The 17,176-nt window shown below is 38.0% G+C and overlaps 1 protein-coding gene and 1 pseudogene across 2 annotated transcripts in view; one reads left to right on the top strand and one right to left on the bottom strand.

The window, feature by feature from the left end:
* Positions 1-12,314, top strand: part of Fam104b (family with sequence similarity 104 member B) — a 77,882-nt gene extending 65,568 nt beyond the window's left edge. For both annotated transcript variants that reach the window (XM_045140008.1, XM_045140007.1), the window contains exon 3: positions 11,358-12,314. In XM_045140008.1, the coding sequence (XP_044995943.1) occupies positions 11,358-11,585 (228 nt within the window). In that variant the 3' untranslated portion in view covers positions 11,586-12,314. The remainder of the gene's footprint in view (positions 1-11,357) is intronic.
* Positions 12,315-15,619: 3,305 nt separating this feature from the next.
* LOC101609053 lies at positions 15,620-16,434 on the bottom strand (annotated as a pseudogene).
* Between the last annotated feature and the right edge of the window lie 742 nt (positions 16,435-17,176).

Genomic DNA, 17,176 nt, shown 5'->3' with positions numbered 1-17,176 from the left:
CATTCCAACCCTTTCTCCAGTTTCACAGTTCATTTTACCTCTTCTGTTTTGAAGTCAGAAGAAACTGACTCTAAAAGCAAGGTTTTTTTTTTTCCATATCATTATACTAGCATTCTATAGTTTATATATCTACAAATAGAATCTTATTTTTTTGTTTGCAAACATATATATATATGGAGAGAGAGAGAGAGAAAATGGACACACCAGGGCCTCCAACCACTACAAACAAACTCCAGGTGCACGTGCCAATGTGTATCTGGCTTTACATGGGTACTGGGGTATTGAATCTGGGTCCTTAGGCATTGCAGGCAAGTGACAACAGCTGAACCATTTCTCTAGCCCTACAACTAAATTGTTTTGAAAAAACTTAACATTTGTTATAGAACTAGAAAGTGAAGATGTTCCGAACACAATGATAATTTTTATATGCTCAAATTACACACACATATACACCCTCACACACACCCACACACACACACACATACACACACACACATGTATTTCCAACCAACACATACATATGTTTGCATATTTACAACCAACTCTTGGTATAGACATTTAGACATTTATAAGCCACTTGAGAAAATATTATACTAATGTGTAAACTTCCCATGTGATATCAGGGACATCCTTATATATCAGCACAAATAAAATAGTATAATCATTGTTAATGGCTCAGAAGGTTCTATTGTTTTTATTCTCTTCTTCTTCTTCTTATTATTTTTGTTTTTTCAAAGTAAGGTCTCACTCTAGCCCAGGCTGACCTGGAATTCACTATGTCATCTCAGGGTGGCCTCGAACTCACAGCAATCCTACCTCTGCCTCCTGAGTGCTGGGATTAAAGGCATGCACCACCATGCCTGGCTTATTCTCTTATTTTTGACAGTGTCTTACCCCACATCCCAGGTTGTCTTAGAACTCAGTATATTATTCTTGGCTGGCCTCAAGCTCTAGATCCAACTGCCTCAGCCTCCAAAATGCTGGGATAATCGACATGTAGTACCATACCAATCCAGTTGCTTCACCTATAAAAACCATTCACTTATTTCTTATTGCCTGCTATCAAAAAAGCCAAAGTTATAAAAATGTGTTAATAAACATTGCTAATGATGTCTCTTCCCAACCAAGTTAAATATTTTATGAACCATTCTGGATAAAATTGGGGCATAGGAGCCTTACCAAAGAAACCCAGAGGAACAAAAGAGGCAATGTAATACACCATGCACTTGTTTTTGGCAAGAAACAAGTTATGTAAATGAATTTATTAATCCAAGGAGATAACTACAGAAAAGCATAAAGGAGCTACTGCTAATCAGTGTGGACCTGCATAGGCTAGTAGCTGGAAAGTGGAATTAAAAGGTGAAATACAGGGTGGAGAGATGGCTTACATGTTAAGTCATTTGCCTCCAAAGCCAAAGGACCCAGGTTTGACTCCCCAGGACCTACATAAGCCAGATGTACAAGGGGGTACACACATCTGAAGTTCATTTATAGCCACTTAAGACCCCAGCATGCCCATTCTCTCTCTCTCAAATAAATAAAATATAATAAATTTTAAAAGGTAAACTACTTAAAGTTGGGAGACAGTTCAGCAGTTAAAGAAGGTACTTGCTTGCAAATCTTGCTGGGCTGGTTTTGATTCCTTAGTATCCATGTAAAGCCAGATGCACAAAGTACTATATTTTTTGAGTTCATTCACATCAGCAAAAGGGAGGGCCTGTTGCAGTCAGATCCACATTGCTGGCAGAATTCACCCAAACAAGAGCAGCTTGTGGGAAAAGATTTATTTTGGCTTACAGACTCAAAGGGAAGTTTTATGATGGCAGAGGAAAATGATGGCATGAGTAGAGGGTGGACATCACCTCCTGGCCAACATCAAGTGAACAACAGCAACAGAAGAGTGTGCCAAACATTGGCAAAGGGGAAACTGGCTATAACACTCATAAGTCCACCCCCAACAAGACTCTGCCTCCAATAGGTGTTAGTTCCCAAATTATCTGGGAACCCAGCATTCAGAACACCTAAGTTTATGGGAAACACCTGAATCAAACCATCACAGGGCCCATTACAGCCATTTGCTTTTTCTCTATATGTACCTCTCAATCTCTCTCTCTCTCTCATAGACAGATGATAGCTTCATAAGTACATTAGTAAGTAAAATGAAAAATGTGGATTACTTTTGTTTATTGTCCCTAATAGCCTTTCCCCTTAACAAAGACAGGTAATACCTTAGGGGGAATAGATGAAAATGATATTTAAAGTAAATGGGGTAAGAAACAATCAAGTAACAATATTCTATAACCTAACAAGGTAGACTTTCAACCAACATTAATCAGAAGAGATCAAGAAGGTTACTTTATAGTGACTGAGGAACAATCCTGCAAGTGGACATTGCAATTCTAAATCTATATGCACCAATCATAAGGGTACCTTATTTCACTAAATAAAACCTGCTTGAAGGGCTGAGGAGATGCCTCGGTGATAAATGATGCTTTCTTTCAAAGCCTGTCAGACTGGGTTCAATTCTTTCAAATGCTGCAGAATTCTAAGCAGCATATGAAAATCACTAAAATAGATCATATCTTATGCAAAAAATGAAATGATTCCTGATAGTATATCTAATCCATAATGGAACAAACTACTAATCAATAGCAAAAGAGACTATAGAAAATACACAACTCATGGAAATTAACTAATACACTGTTGAATTATGAATGGGTCATTATAGAAACAAAGAGGAAAAAAAAAGTCCTAGAATCAAATGATAAAATACAGCATAACAAAACCTACGGGATACAGTAAACACAGCCCTAAGAGGACAGTTTATAACATTAAGGGCCTTTATTTAGAAATCAGAGAGATCTCAAATGAATAATGATATAACTAAGAGCTCAGAAAAATAAGAACAAACCAAGCCCCAAATCTGTAGATGGAAAGAAATAGTAAAGATCCAGACAGAAATTGATAAAATGACAACAAAAAAATCAGTAGAAATAATCAATGAAGAAAAATGTTGGAAAAAAATTTAAAAAAAAAGAAAAAAAAAAGAAAAAGAAAGAAAAAGCTGGGCGTGGTGGCGCACACCTTTAATCCCAGCACTCGGGAGGCAGAGGTAGGAGGATCGCCGAGAGTTCGAGGCCACCCTGAGACTACATAGTGAATTCCAGGTCAGCCTGAACCAGAGTGAGACCCTATCTCGAAAAACCAAAAAAAAAAAAAAAAAAAAAAAAAAAAATAAAAAAAGAAAAAGAAAAAGAAAAATGTTTGTCCTTTAAAAGGATAAACAAGATTGATAAATCTTTAGTGAAACTAACCAAAGGAGAGACAATACCCAAATTAATAACATTAGAAATGAAACAGAAGCAATTATACTAGACACCAGTGAAATTCATAAAATCATAAGGTCATAGTTTATACTGTATATTCCAATAAATTGGAAAATGTAAAACAAATGGATGAATTTCTATATACTTATGATCTACCAAAATTAAACCAAGATGAGATAAACCATTTAAAGCAGTCCTGCCACAAAAAGTTGTTTTTTAAAAAACAACTCTCAACTAAAAACAAAACAAAACAAAACTCCTGGGAGTGAAGCAATGGCTCATCAATTAAGGTGCTTGCTTTCCAAGCCTAATTAATTGGGTTTGATCCCCAGTACCCACATAAAGCCAGATGTGCAAAGTGGAACATGCATCTGGAGTTTGTCTGCAGTGGCTAGAGACCATGCCCATTCTTTCTCCACCCCTCTCCCCTTGCAAATAAATAATTTTTAAAAATATCCTGGCTTACAGGGAGGTCTCTAATGCCCCCAAAACATTACAGGCCATTGCCAAGGCTCTTGGTTTCCCACCAGGAACAGATGATAAGACCCTATTGCTGAAGATTCCACATGCCTGGGCTGCAAGGTCACCAAGAAATAAAATGGGGGCTGAGCTGAAAAAAATCTCCCTTTAGACCAGCTGACAGAAAGCTGGAAAAAGCTGCAATACATGCAACCCTATAGGAGACAGAAGCCATCAGTGATAAAAACATTGGACAATGAAAGCCTCAAGTTTGGCCAACCTGGCCAAATGAGCCAATGCCATGTCTGTTATGGGGGAAAACCAACAGCTTACCTAATCAAAAGCCTCTGGTGGAAGAGAGGTTCATGGGCCTTAGGAGTGTAACACCTGCTCTTGTCTTGCTAAATGCATATATCATTCCCCCCAAACTGCCCTGTAAGCACTTTACTTAATATTCAAACCCATATATTAATGTTGCACTCACTTTTGGCTAGAGAAGCTTCTCTTTTTAGATGGTGGTGACCACTAGGATGACCCAAAAGGCACCATAGTGCTGAGAAGATGTGACAGAGGCGTGTTCAGCACTGAAATATCTCTACCACACCCTCTAAGGCCAGGGTCCATTGTGGAAGAGGTGGCAGAAAGAATATAAGAATCAGAGGAAGGGTAGGGCTGCTTACAATGCAATTGTCCAGCCAGAAATTGGCTTCGAGATCCATGACCTCGCAGTGCCTAGCACTACCTTCACAAGATCCTCATAATAGGAGGAAAAAATGATGACATCAAAATAAGAAAGACTAATGAAGAAAGATGGGGATGGGATGGAATTATCATGGAAGCTGTTAATAAAAATTAAAACTTCAAAATAAAAAGTCCTGGCCTATATGGATCCACTGGTGAATTTTACCAGCCTTTCAATAAAGAAGTAATACTAATGCTTCTAAAACAATTCCATGAACTAGGAAAGGAAGAAGCACTACCAAAGTCCTTTTATGAAGCCAATATTACCAATATCACAACCAAAGAAGGACATAAGAACAATGATAACAACAAAAATTAAAATAGACCATAGACCAGTCTCCCTTGTGAATATAGATACAAAAATCTTAACAAAATACTTGCAAATTAAATACATGAATACATTAAAATGTCATTCTCCATGATTAAATTTTATTCTAGAGATGTAGGGATGGTTCACATATATAAACTGCTAATTGCAATGTACTATGTAAATAGATTCTAAGACAAAAATCTCATGATCATAGATGTAGAACAGGAATTTTGACAACCCAACATCTCTTCAGAATAAATGTTCTGAACAAACTGCGATTAGAAAGAGCATATTGCAACATAATAAAAGAAATATATGACAAACTTATAGGCAACTAAGTGTGGAAAACTCAAAGCATTTTCACTAAAATTAGGAACAAGACAAGGGTGTCCACTTTCTCCATTCTTATTTAATGTAGTACTGGAAGTCTTAGACAAAGAAATAAGAGTAACTAATTAAAAGGGATACAAATGGGAATGAGTAAAGTCAAATTATCTTTATTTTCAAATGTTATGATTCTATACATAGGAGACCCTAAAGATTCCATCAGTAAACTCCTATCTCTGATAAACACTTTCAGCAGTGTAGTAGGATACCAAGTAAAGACACATAAATCAGTATCTTTCCTATAACAAATAGGCTGAAAATGACACCAGGGAAGCAATCTCATTCATAATAGATACAAACAAAATAATATCTTGGAATAAACCTAACTCAAGAAGTGAAAAATCTTTATAATTAAAACTTTGAAATACTCAAGAGAAAAATTGAAGAAAATACTAGGAAATTGAAAAAATATCTCATGCTCATGGATTAGAAGAATCAATATTGTGAAAATGGCTATCTTATCACAAGCAATCTCCAGATTTAGTGCAGTCCCCATCAAAATTCCAAGAACATCTTCTCCAAAATAAAATCTTAAAATTAATTTGGAAGCATAAAAGTCTCCCCATAGCCCAAACAATCCTGGGTGGGGGGCGGGAACAAGGCTAGTGGTATCATCTTACCCAATTTCAAGGTATATTGCAGAGTCATAGTACTAAAAGTGGCATGTAACTGGCACAAAATTTACCTGTAGGTAAATGGAACAAAATAGAAGACCCAGATATAATTCCATGCAACACAGACATTTTTGACAAAATGCCAAATGCTCAATGAAGAAAGGACAGCCTCCTTAACAAATGGGAAAACTGGGTACTAGAACCCTCTCTCATCATGCACAAGAAAGTAATCCAAGTGGATCAAATCCTTAATCTAACTGGAAACTCTGAAACTGTTAGAGGATAAATAAGGGAAACACATGGGGATACCAGCATATGTAAGGAGCTCCTGAAGAGGAATCCAGTTGCTCAAGTTATCAAAGCCAAAAGTCAGCATAGCTCAGTGTACATACAGGAAACTTAATCAAGCAACAAAACAACGTATAGCATGGGAGAAAATCTTTAGCAGCTACATACCTGAGAGATTAGTATCTAGAAGATATGAAGAAATGAAAACACTAAATAATAATGATTAAATTTTTTTTTAAATGGGTTGTGGAGCTGAATAGAGTTTGCTAAAGAAGAAATACAAATGACCAATAGATTTTTAAAAATTGTTCAACCTACTTAGACATCTTGAATATGCAAATTGAAACTACTTTGAGATTCCATTTCACCCCAGTCAGAAAGGCTGTCACCAAGAAATTAAATGGTAAAAAATGCTGGTGACAGTGTGGGGAAAGAGTAACAGTGATTCACTGTTAGTAGGTATATGAATGCATTGTGGAAATCAGTGTGGTGGTTTCTCAAAACACTAAAGATAGCCAGGTATGGTGGCACATGCTTTTAATCCCAACACTCAGGAAGCAGAGGTGGGAAGATCACTGAATTCAAGGCCAACCCGAGACTACATAGTGAATTCCAGGTCAGCCTGGGCTAAAGTGAGACCCTACCTCAAAAACCAGCTAAAAATAGATTTACCATATGACCCCTGGACATATACCATAAGGGCTTTATACCATATTACAGAGATACTTGTTCATCCATGCTGCTCTATTCACCATAGCTAGGAAATTGAATCAGCCTAGATGCCCATCAACTGATGAATGGATAATAAAAAAATAATACATATACACAATGGAATTGTATTCAGCTATAAGAGAAAATGAAATTTATAAGAAAATGGTTAAGTCTGGAAAAGTATAGTTCCCCAGGCTCAGAAGGACAAATACTGCATGTTCCATCTAATATCTGTGTCCTAGCTTGGGACTTTAGGTTTGTATATAAGTTGGAATAAGATTCAGTAGAAGCTGGGAAGAGGCCATTGTGGGGGGAGCTTAAGGGGAGGGGATAGCAAAATATATGAAAGTACAGGGGTAGAATACTGGAGGTACAAAGTTTTCAGTGGTGATAAGGGTGGAAGATTGAGAGGAAGAGGGTGTGGGAGGGTTCAACAAAACTAAAGATTTATGAAATAGTCACATGGAAACCTAATGCTTTGTTAGGTAATTAAGACATGTAATTTTTAATTTTTATTTTTTAAAAATTTTTAAATTTTTATTAATATTTTCCATGATTATAAAAAAAAATCCCATGGTAATTACCTCACTCCCCACCCCCACACTTTCCCCCTTTAAATTCCATTCTCCACCATATTACCTCCCCATTATAATCATTGTACTTACATATATACAATATCAACCTATTAAGTATCCTCCTCCCTTCCTTTCTCTTCCCTTTATGTCTCCTTTTTAACTTACTGGCCTCTGCTACCAAGTATTTTCCTTCTCACGCAGAAGCCCAATCATCTGTAGCTAGGATCCACATATGAGAGAGACCATGTGGTGCTTGGCTTTCTGGGCCTGGGTTACCTCGCTTAGTATAATCCTTTCCAGGTCCATCCATTTTTCTGCAAATTTCATAACTTCATTTTTCTTTACCGCTGAGTAGAACTCCATTGTATAAATGTGCCACGTCTTCATTATCCACTCATCAGTTGAGGGACTTTTAGGCTGGTTCCATTTCCCAGCTATTATAAATTGAGCAGCAATAAACATGGTAGAGCACGTACTTCTAAGGAAATGAGATGAGTCCTTTGGATATATGCCTAGGAGTGCTATAGCAGGGTCATATGGTAGATCAATCTTTAGCTGTTTTAGGAACCTCCACACTGTTTTCCACAATGGCTGGACCAGATTGCATTCCCACCAGCAGTGTAGAAGGGTTCCTCTTTTTCCACATCCCCGCCAACATTTATGATCATTTGTTTTCATTATGGTGGCTAATCTGACAGGAGTGAGATGGAATCTCAATGTAGTTTTAATCTGCATTTCCCTGATGACTAGTGACGTAGAACATTTTTTTAGATGCTTATATGCCATTCGTATTTCTTCCTTTGAGAGTGCTCTATTTAGCTCCATAGCCCATTTTTTGATTGGCTTGTTTGATTCCTTATTATTTAACTTTTTGAGTTCTTTGTATATCCTAGATATTAATCCTCTACCAGATATAGAGCTGGCGAAGACTTTTTCCCATTCTGCAGGTTGTCTCTTTGCTTTTTTCACTGTGTCCTTTGCAGTGCAAAATCTTTGTAATTTCATGAGGTCCCAGTGATTAATCTGTGGTTTTATTGCCTGAGCAATTGGGGTTGTATTCAGAAAGTCTTTGCAAGACATGTAATTTTTAAAAAGACTTTGTATTAAAGTTCCCTGTTTTGCTAGATAATGTTCCCAGAAATAAGTTGTTATAGGAAAGGAAAGGTATAAATGGAGGGTTCCTCCCAGAGATATCTTGGTTAGGGAAGCTGCTTACAAACAGCACTGGCTATTGCTAATACTGTTGGTTGGCCACCAGAACTAAAATGTAAGACCCAATATAGCATACAATATAATATTATATATTGAGTAAAGCAAGCGCTTCAATCTAGGACACTGAGAAAGCAAGATGGAAATGATCTGAACGCTTTCTCCCTATTGGCTAAGTTGTCTTGATGCCGAAAAGTGCTATGCAGGGTACTAGGGGAGAAAAGTCATCAATACTTTTACCCACCAGTGGACCCTGTGAATGACACAGCTGACCATTCTGTCAAGATGTGTCCAATGGTGCAATTGTGGCATGACTAATATGGGGGTGATCAACTGCTCTCTGATAGATCATGAAGCCTGCTTCATGGGAGGGAACTCATACTTAGTACAAAAACCTAGTCAAAAGCCTGTGTCTGAGTAGGTCATAGGTCCTTGGAGGAAAGCTACATGGTTTTTGTTTTGTTTTGTTTTATTTTTTACTAAATGGATATGTTGTATTCATAAAATTGTCCTCACAGTTTTATGTTTATGCCTGGAAGTTAGTGCTGCTCTCAGCTTTGGTTAGAAAAGGTTCTATTTGAAGTTGGCAGTGACTAGTGGAGAGACTCAAAACGTCAAGTGCTGAGACTATGTGGCTGTTGAGTGTTCAGTGTTAAATGAGATCTCTATACCACTCCCTCCAAGGCCCAGGAAACAACTTTGGAAGAGGGAACAGAAAGAATATAAGAGCCAGAGGATGTGCAGGAGTGCTTTGGATGTTGTCTTCCAGATATGAAGTGGCTGCTGCATCATAAACTCACATAAGACCTGCACAATATTGGGCCCACCAGCATTAGTCATGGATGATGGATGAAGGCAATGAAAGGACTCAAATAGAGAGGGATTAGTTGGAAAGCATAAGGTTTTCAGTGGACATGGGACAAGAGGGAATTATGATCAAAATACATTATATACATGTATGAAAATTGCCAATAAAAGTTCACAAAATTTGAAAAACAGCCAGAAACTGGAAGGTAACCTATATTTTCTTGCCATGCTGTCACTGTTGTGACACTAGAGTCTAAAACAGATATGCTGTAATTTGAAGTAAATGGACTGCTTACCTTATTTTTTGGGAACTAACACGTAGCCAAAAATGAACAAACATAAACCTATAAGGAAATCTAAGTAACACAAACCTGTGTGTGTATGTGTATTTTATTAATCTAATGTAAAAATTTAATTACTTTCTGAGTTTTTACAATTAAATTCTATTTGGCCTATGAAGTTATATATTTTGTGTATTTGTTCTTTTTTTTCCCCTTTTTCAAGGTAGAGTCTTAATCTAGCCCAGGCTGATCTGTTACTCACTCTGCAGTACCAGGCTGGCCTTGGACTCATTGCAATACTCCTACCTCTGCTTCCTGAGTGCTAGGATTAAAGGTGTGTGCCACCACACCTAACAAGTTCTAGATTTTTACATTCAAGGTTATGGATGTAGTTTTTCTTATGGAATTGTTTTTAACCTTAGATCAATTTGAAATCCACTGCTACAATACATATAGCCTCATTTGGCTCATCCTTTGTCTTTTACGGATACCACTTTTAATATATGGGCCTAATTACATAAATATTGTGAATTGATACTTGTGAATAACAGTGAGTTGCAAAGTTTCTTATGATTTATCAGTGATGACTGTTGCTGGTGTAAATCATTATTAATGTCACCATTGAAAAAGATGACCTTATAAGGTATTTATAAGAAAATTACCAATATTGTTAAATATTTTAAATTAGGTAAGTGTGCTTGTAATGTTCTCTTTTAAGAATGCTAACCTTGGAGGCAAAAAGTGTGTGTGCGTGTGTGTGTGTTACTGGAGATGGAATCCAAGGCTCTGTGCATATTAGGCAAGCACATTACTATTGCAGTATATCCACAGTCTATAAAATGCCAGATATGATTGTTTTCAATGATCCCTGAGTGACATCTCCAATATGACAAAGATTGTGAGTGTTGCTATTTCAATGAAAATCAATTTTAAGAGCAAACATGTGCATATATGCATACACACACGTGTGCATACTATACCCAGCCCACAAATAAGAGATTAATGAATGCTAGGCTTTGCAAATGCCAAGCATTAATATATATTAAACTGTCATGAAAAATATGTTAAATGCATTTCAGGCTATGTACAACATCTTTAATTGATATAGAAGGACCAGATATGTCCACTATCAAGAGATATGTACACAACCATGATGTATTTGTATGTGTAAGTGCATGCATATGTAAGAGAGGAGCTTATGTATTTCTTTGTCACATTTAACTTTGACCCACGTTCTACCTCACTTTGTGTGGTACTAGTTCATACTGTATTCTGAAGCATTGTTTGATGATTTTTCCTGGAAGATGAGAACTTACTTCTCTGAGAAAGGTAATTGGAATAGGTGTTACAAGTAGGGGCAGAAGCCGTATAAAAGCATATGGAGCTAGAAAGTGGATATTTGAATCTTCACCTTGATGCTAAGAACTTTGGGCACACTTAAGATCTGTTTCTTGGTCTGGAAAATGAGAGATGTTAATCTACACTTAATTTATAAGGTTGTTGTGAGAGGGAATGATGTCCTAAGTGATTGTTCTTTATAAGCTGGTAAGTCTTTTGTAGACTTTGATGCTGGTATTCTCCAAGCTGAAGAGAAATGCTATGATGATAGTATCATAATAGCCACCCTCCTTCTATTTTTCTCCTTCCAGTCATCGAGCAGTGATAATGAAAGGAACCACCACAGCATCAACCACCCCAAGAGGGAGTGTGTACAAGAAAGCAGCTTAAACCAGGGCATTGCTGAATTTGATTCGACTATCCCTGAGTACTCCCATGAGGAATATGCACTGTGCCAAGGTCCTTACTCCCACATCAACCAGGTCTTGAAGGAGGCTCACTTCCACAGCCTACAGCAGAGAGGACAATCTCCAACATGATGGGAAGTGTTCCTTCTTCCTTGTTTATAGAAACAATCAGATACACAAAACAATCTTGGCTTTTCTGTCTGTATTTTAAATAAGAGGTTAATGGGCAATTGTATTTTTGTTACGTTGGAATTTTGCTGCAGTTTCCAAGGAGCGCATTTTTTGTTTTTATCTTAGATGCTTTTTATTTAGATAACAAAAAATTAGATGTTCAGAAACAGTGTACAGTTACTTTATCATGTATTTTGTGATAACTATTGGTCTGCCTTTCAGCAGATATTCTATTGAAATTGATGTCTCTCTGTATTAGTACACATTACACCCAGTGGAGGTGAAAAAAGTGAAACCTGTGTCTAGTACCTGTCTGCTCTCTTTATATTTCAAGGCAGAATGTTGCTAAGGCCCTAGTTTATTCAGAAACCCTCCATGCCCTTAATCCTTTGGTGTGTGCACTTCAAACTTGGTTGAAAAAAAAAAATCCTGTGCAATTCTGTCAGACAAGAAGTACGTAATAATGCTTTGGTTTAAGTACAGAATTTTAATATTAACTGCTTATGTGATGTTATTTACAATTCTATTATGTGTATACAGTTAATGTTGATGAAGTGTAAGCTACTTGAGCCAATGTCTAACTTAACATGTATTGTAAAACTGAGTGGGAGAAGTGTCCACTTGTAGAAGAACTGTTTCACACGGTTAAGGGGCCATTTTACATCATTAAAATTGATTCCATTTTCGTGAGGTGTGTGGCTCAGTGGACCAGTGCTTGCTTACACATATGCCAGACTGGGGTTCCATTCTCAGCAATGCAAGCGATATTAAAACAAGTAATGTGGTTTGGAAATAGTAGGGCGAGGTGTCATCAGAAGAAGCAGGCAATATGAGCTAGAGCTGGAAATGCCCCATGTTGAGTCATATTGAGCAGCCAAGCAAATTTGAATAGTGACGTTACTGATGTCTGTCCTTCCTCTGTTGTCAGCTGTGAGATCTAGGAACCAGAATGCATAAGGGTATCTGCTCTGAGGCTGTGATTAGTTCAACTTGTTGCCACATCTACAAGAAGTCGTCTTCAGATCTTAAACAATTCTCTCCTGCTAATTAGGAGTCCTCAAGGAAAAATTACCAGCAGATCTGAGAATTATGAACTACCCTAGAAAGATATCTTTGCTCCCTGGAAATATGTAAGAAAGACATAGGCTACATACCAAATGAAAGAAGAACGGGATTTTATTAAATGATATAACTAACATTTGAAAATGAAAACTATCCTAGGAAAAGGAGATAATACCCATGATTTGCCTACACACACATGAATACATATCAGTCATTGCCAAGGCAGTCTACTTTAATATCATTACTGGCCTCATCCTTAGGAGTTGGAATGGGTTCATTCTTTTTCAAATAGTGCTTGTGAGTAAGCGATTTTTTTATAGCAGTGTTTCCACAATTGGAAAAGTGATTGTTGAGAAGACATTAGCATTCTACAAGTCTTCATGAAGGAAACAGAGAAAGGACACTTGGGGACCATTTCCTAATAAATACAGTATGTAATCTCCATTCCATCTTTTGAAAATTATTTAAACAAAATTTTTAAAAAAATGAAAGAGGGACAGAGAAAGAGAGAAGGAGGCAGAGAGAAAGAAGAGAGAATGTGTGTGCTCCCATGTATGCATGTGAAACTTTGTACGCTTGCATCACTGTGCATCTGGCTATGTGGGACCTGGAGATTCGAACATGCATTTTTAGGCTTTGTAGACAAGCAGCTTAACCACTGCACCACCTCTTCAGTCCTTAAACAAGTTTATAATCAGGGTGTGTCTATTAGTCTTTAATACATACACATGGATTTTAATGTACAGAAGTAACTAGTCTTTCAAAACCATCTCTACTGTGAAGTAGATGTATTTCATAAGACTATTAAAAGAAAGATGAGATGTCTTATGGATTTTAAATTATTTATTTCTTTCTCTGAGAGAGAGAAAGAGGGAGAGAGTAAAACAGAGAGAGAGAGAATGAGCATGTCAGGGCCTCCAGCAAATGAACTCCAGATGCATGTGCCACCTTGTGCGTCTGGATTACATGGGTGCTAGAGAATCAAACCTGGGTCCTTAGGCTTCCCAGACAAGGTTCTTAACTGATAAGCCATCTCTCCAGTCCATCTATGGATTTTTTTGACATCTATGGATTTTGTCCCAAATTAGGAATTTGAAGAAGAGGAGCAAGTTTAATTTAATAGATGAAATTGTACTCTGTCTTAAATACATACCAGAAGAATTAAGAAATAGGACAAGTAAAGCATGTTTCACTAAATGTGTGGTGGGGAAAGTGTGTGGAGAGAGAAAAACTAATCTGTAATGACCACCTACAACATGTCACACACTATGTGAGTTTCTGACAACTTCAATGGCAGATGTTGTGCAGGTTCTTTAATTCACAGGCAAGGGGTGGGAGAGGAAATAAGTGGAGGAGAGGCTGGCAGCAAATGGTCCACATGACCACATGTGTTCCTCAAGAAAGTGAGAGGGGTCAGTGATTTTCTGAAAGCACAGTGGGTAAGCAGTGGTATAGAGGTTTTTACCAGGGAGTTTTGCTTTCAAGCAGGACCCCTTTCTTTACTATGGAGCTGCTTTCATGGTAAACGTCAGGTTGATCCTCAGTGTAAGAACTGGAGATGTCCTACTCATTGGGTATTTTAACAGGACTTGACATCTAGCATCTGGACTGAATTTAACAACAATTTAAACACATTAAGTGGAACAATGCAACCCAGGAAAAGATGTGTGAGGGTGTGTGTGTGTGTGTAAAATCACACCAATCTGGATCCATTTTTCTTCTGAAGGTTTTACATGCACATCTATTACTTGACACTATTAAGTCTTTCAACACTTCCAACCATGTCTTACCTGTCAATTCATGGTCACTAACCACATGATTTCATGGATCCAACTGAACACAAAGGCATATACAGGAAAGTTGTGGAAGAAACTGGTCACCCTGTCCTATTGAATGGCCATTTGGCAATGCCCATGTATTCACCTCTCAGCTGCATCTCACCGGTATAAGCAGTAACTTCCTCCATTAGCAGCTGCCAAAGCCTTTGGCTTAGTGAAGCTTTTTGACATTCTCTCCTGTGGTGCTGGCAGTTAATATTGGGTTTTACCTGGTGGCTTTCAGTTTAGACAGCCATGTTCTTGGTCTCTTAATTCCCATGTTGCCTTTGTTCCTTCTGAATAGTACCTGGTACTACCACAGAATAAATGATCATTAGATAATTTCCTCTAGAGAACACTTTTCTATTTATATGATCAACCACGGAACAGGCGGAAACAAAGTTCATGACCAACTCTTCATGAAAGCATATATATTGAATGATGTTCTACACTATTATTCCCTTCTGTATTCCATCCTTCTTTCCCCATATCACATGAGGTCTCTGTAGTATGATCACTTGTGTCCCAGCACAGGGAGTCAGATCTTGGGACTGACAGATTTCATGCTGTCTCCTTCTGAGTTGCTTGTGAACAGGTACTGGTGGTTGTAGCTATGATCCAACCCTGGTTAAGCACTTGTTTAAATACATGTAATATAAGTAATGGGAAAAAGAGACAGGCATCGTCCACAAGAAGCCTTTCAGATCCAATTTTGGGTTTTTTTTTTTTTCAGTGCCAGATGTTTATTTTCCTTACATGTGGGATGGCTCACAACATAACGCACAGGCATCAGTGGAGCAGGGGAGCATTCCTGGCCTCTTAGGGTAGCAGGATCTTTGCATCAAGGTGAGAAAAAAAAGGAAGGTGACTTCACTCTCTTGCCATCCCTGGAGTCTAAAGGAACACACGAGCAAGCTCCACTTTTCCACCTCTCACTCAGCCTTGGGGACTTTTAGTTCTAACTATTTAGTAATGAAGAGAATTGTTCTGGTCCCAACCATTCCAGGGGTAGGTGTAATCAATAAAGAAAGGTAGAATTTGGATTAGGCCACAAAAGAGGACAGGTGACATCATGAGAAGCATGTGACCTATGGAAGCAGTTACTAAGCCTCTGGGCTACCTAGTCCCTGGTTTAGCAGGCAGGTAGGGAAAATGGATGATGCTTATATGTTTGACATTGATGATGTTCACAAATTCAAGCTTGAGAGAAGCACCACCAATAAGGAAACCATCCACATCAGGCTGGCTTGCTAGCTCTTTGCAGGTTGCTCCAGTCACATAACCTCCATGAGTGATGTTGGTACTCTGAGCCACCACATCAGAGACATTGGACTTAAGCCATACCTGGAGCTTCTCGTGGACTTTCTGGACCTACTGGGGTGTTGTAGTCTTGCCTGTCCTGATGGCCTTCACAGGTTCATAGGCCAGGACAACCTTGTTCCAGCTCCTTACATTAGCTGTGATGACCCTGGTTTGCTTGAAAACAACCATCTCAGTGATTCCAGCTTCCCTTCCATCTAACTTCTTCCCACTGCAGATCACTCCAAGCCCTTCTGCCAAGGCATGGGCCACTATCTGGCCAATCAATTCATCTGACTCTCCAAAGATGTGTCTTCTCTCTGAATGCCCCAGAGCTACCCACATGCCTCCACAGTGTTTGATCATGCCAGGGCTGATCTCCCCAGTGAAGGCCCCATTAGTCAGTTTGTAGCAGTTCTGTGCAGCCACAGTTATCTTGGGATCTAGCGTCTGCCTGGCATAATTGATGTGTGGGGTGGGGAGTACATAAACTACCAAGGAGTCACCCGCACGTTGGCTGAATTCAGGGTGCTGATGAGTTCCCCAGACAATTTCCTCCCATTTATCTTCCAGTCGCCCCCTACCAAGAAATTCCTGGAAGGCATAAGGACTTTCTTACTGAAAGTCACCATCCCAATTTGGAGATTTTTTTTTTAAACTAAAAGAATTTTCTTAGAAATCATTGTACAATGTTGGCATACATTCTTAACTTGCTTAGGAGGTCCTACATTGACCTAATCTTGACTGGTTGGCCACATTATTTTTCATAAACAACACACATCAGACAATACCATTTGAGATCAACATAATATAAGTAGTAGCCAATTTTCAAGACATCATAGTAAATATAACGAAAAGAAATTGCCTATCCTTCTCCAGGAAAAAAAAAAAAAGTACTCATCTTCATCTGATAGAACAGAAAAAGATGCAAGTTTTATTCTACAAATATATATAAAACCTAGGCCTCATGGCATTGTAAACCTACCTACTTTGGAGGTTCAGGCAATCCTGGGCTACAGAGTGAGTTGAAGGATAGCCAGTCTGTGTATGTCAGTCACACACCATCTCAAAATAAAAAGTAAAAATAATGGCTAGTAATAAATCCAGTGCCAGAGTGTTAGTTTACCTTGTCCTAGGTTCAATGCAGGTAGAGAAAAAAGTAAATACAAATAAGATGAATGGAAAATATGTATGTACAATCTCTCAGGAACCAAAATAAGATAACTTTATGAAATCCAAGTTGCTTTTTTGTTTGTACTAATGTAAGGAGGCAAGATGATTATACAATACAGGCAAAATGAAGATGAGTTGATCAACGTATAAATTTGAATGCTACTCTCTGATGTTTTGTCAGAGCTTAAAGGATCAAATATT

The sequence above is a fragment of the Jaculus jaculus genome, chromosome X (genome assembly GCF_020740685.1).
Source record: "Jaculus jaculus isolate mJacJac1 chromosome X, mJacJac1.mat.Y.cur, whole genome shotgun sequence".
NCBI lineage: Eukaryota > Metazoa > Chordata > Mammalia > Rodentia > Dipodidae > Jaculus > Jaculus jaculus.
Note: the sequence above shows the minus strand (reverse complement) of the source record. Positions and strands in the feature narration are given on the sequence as shown.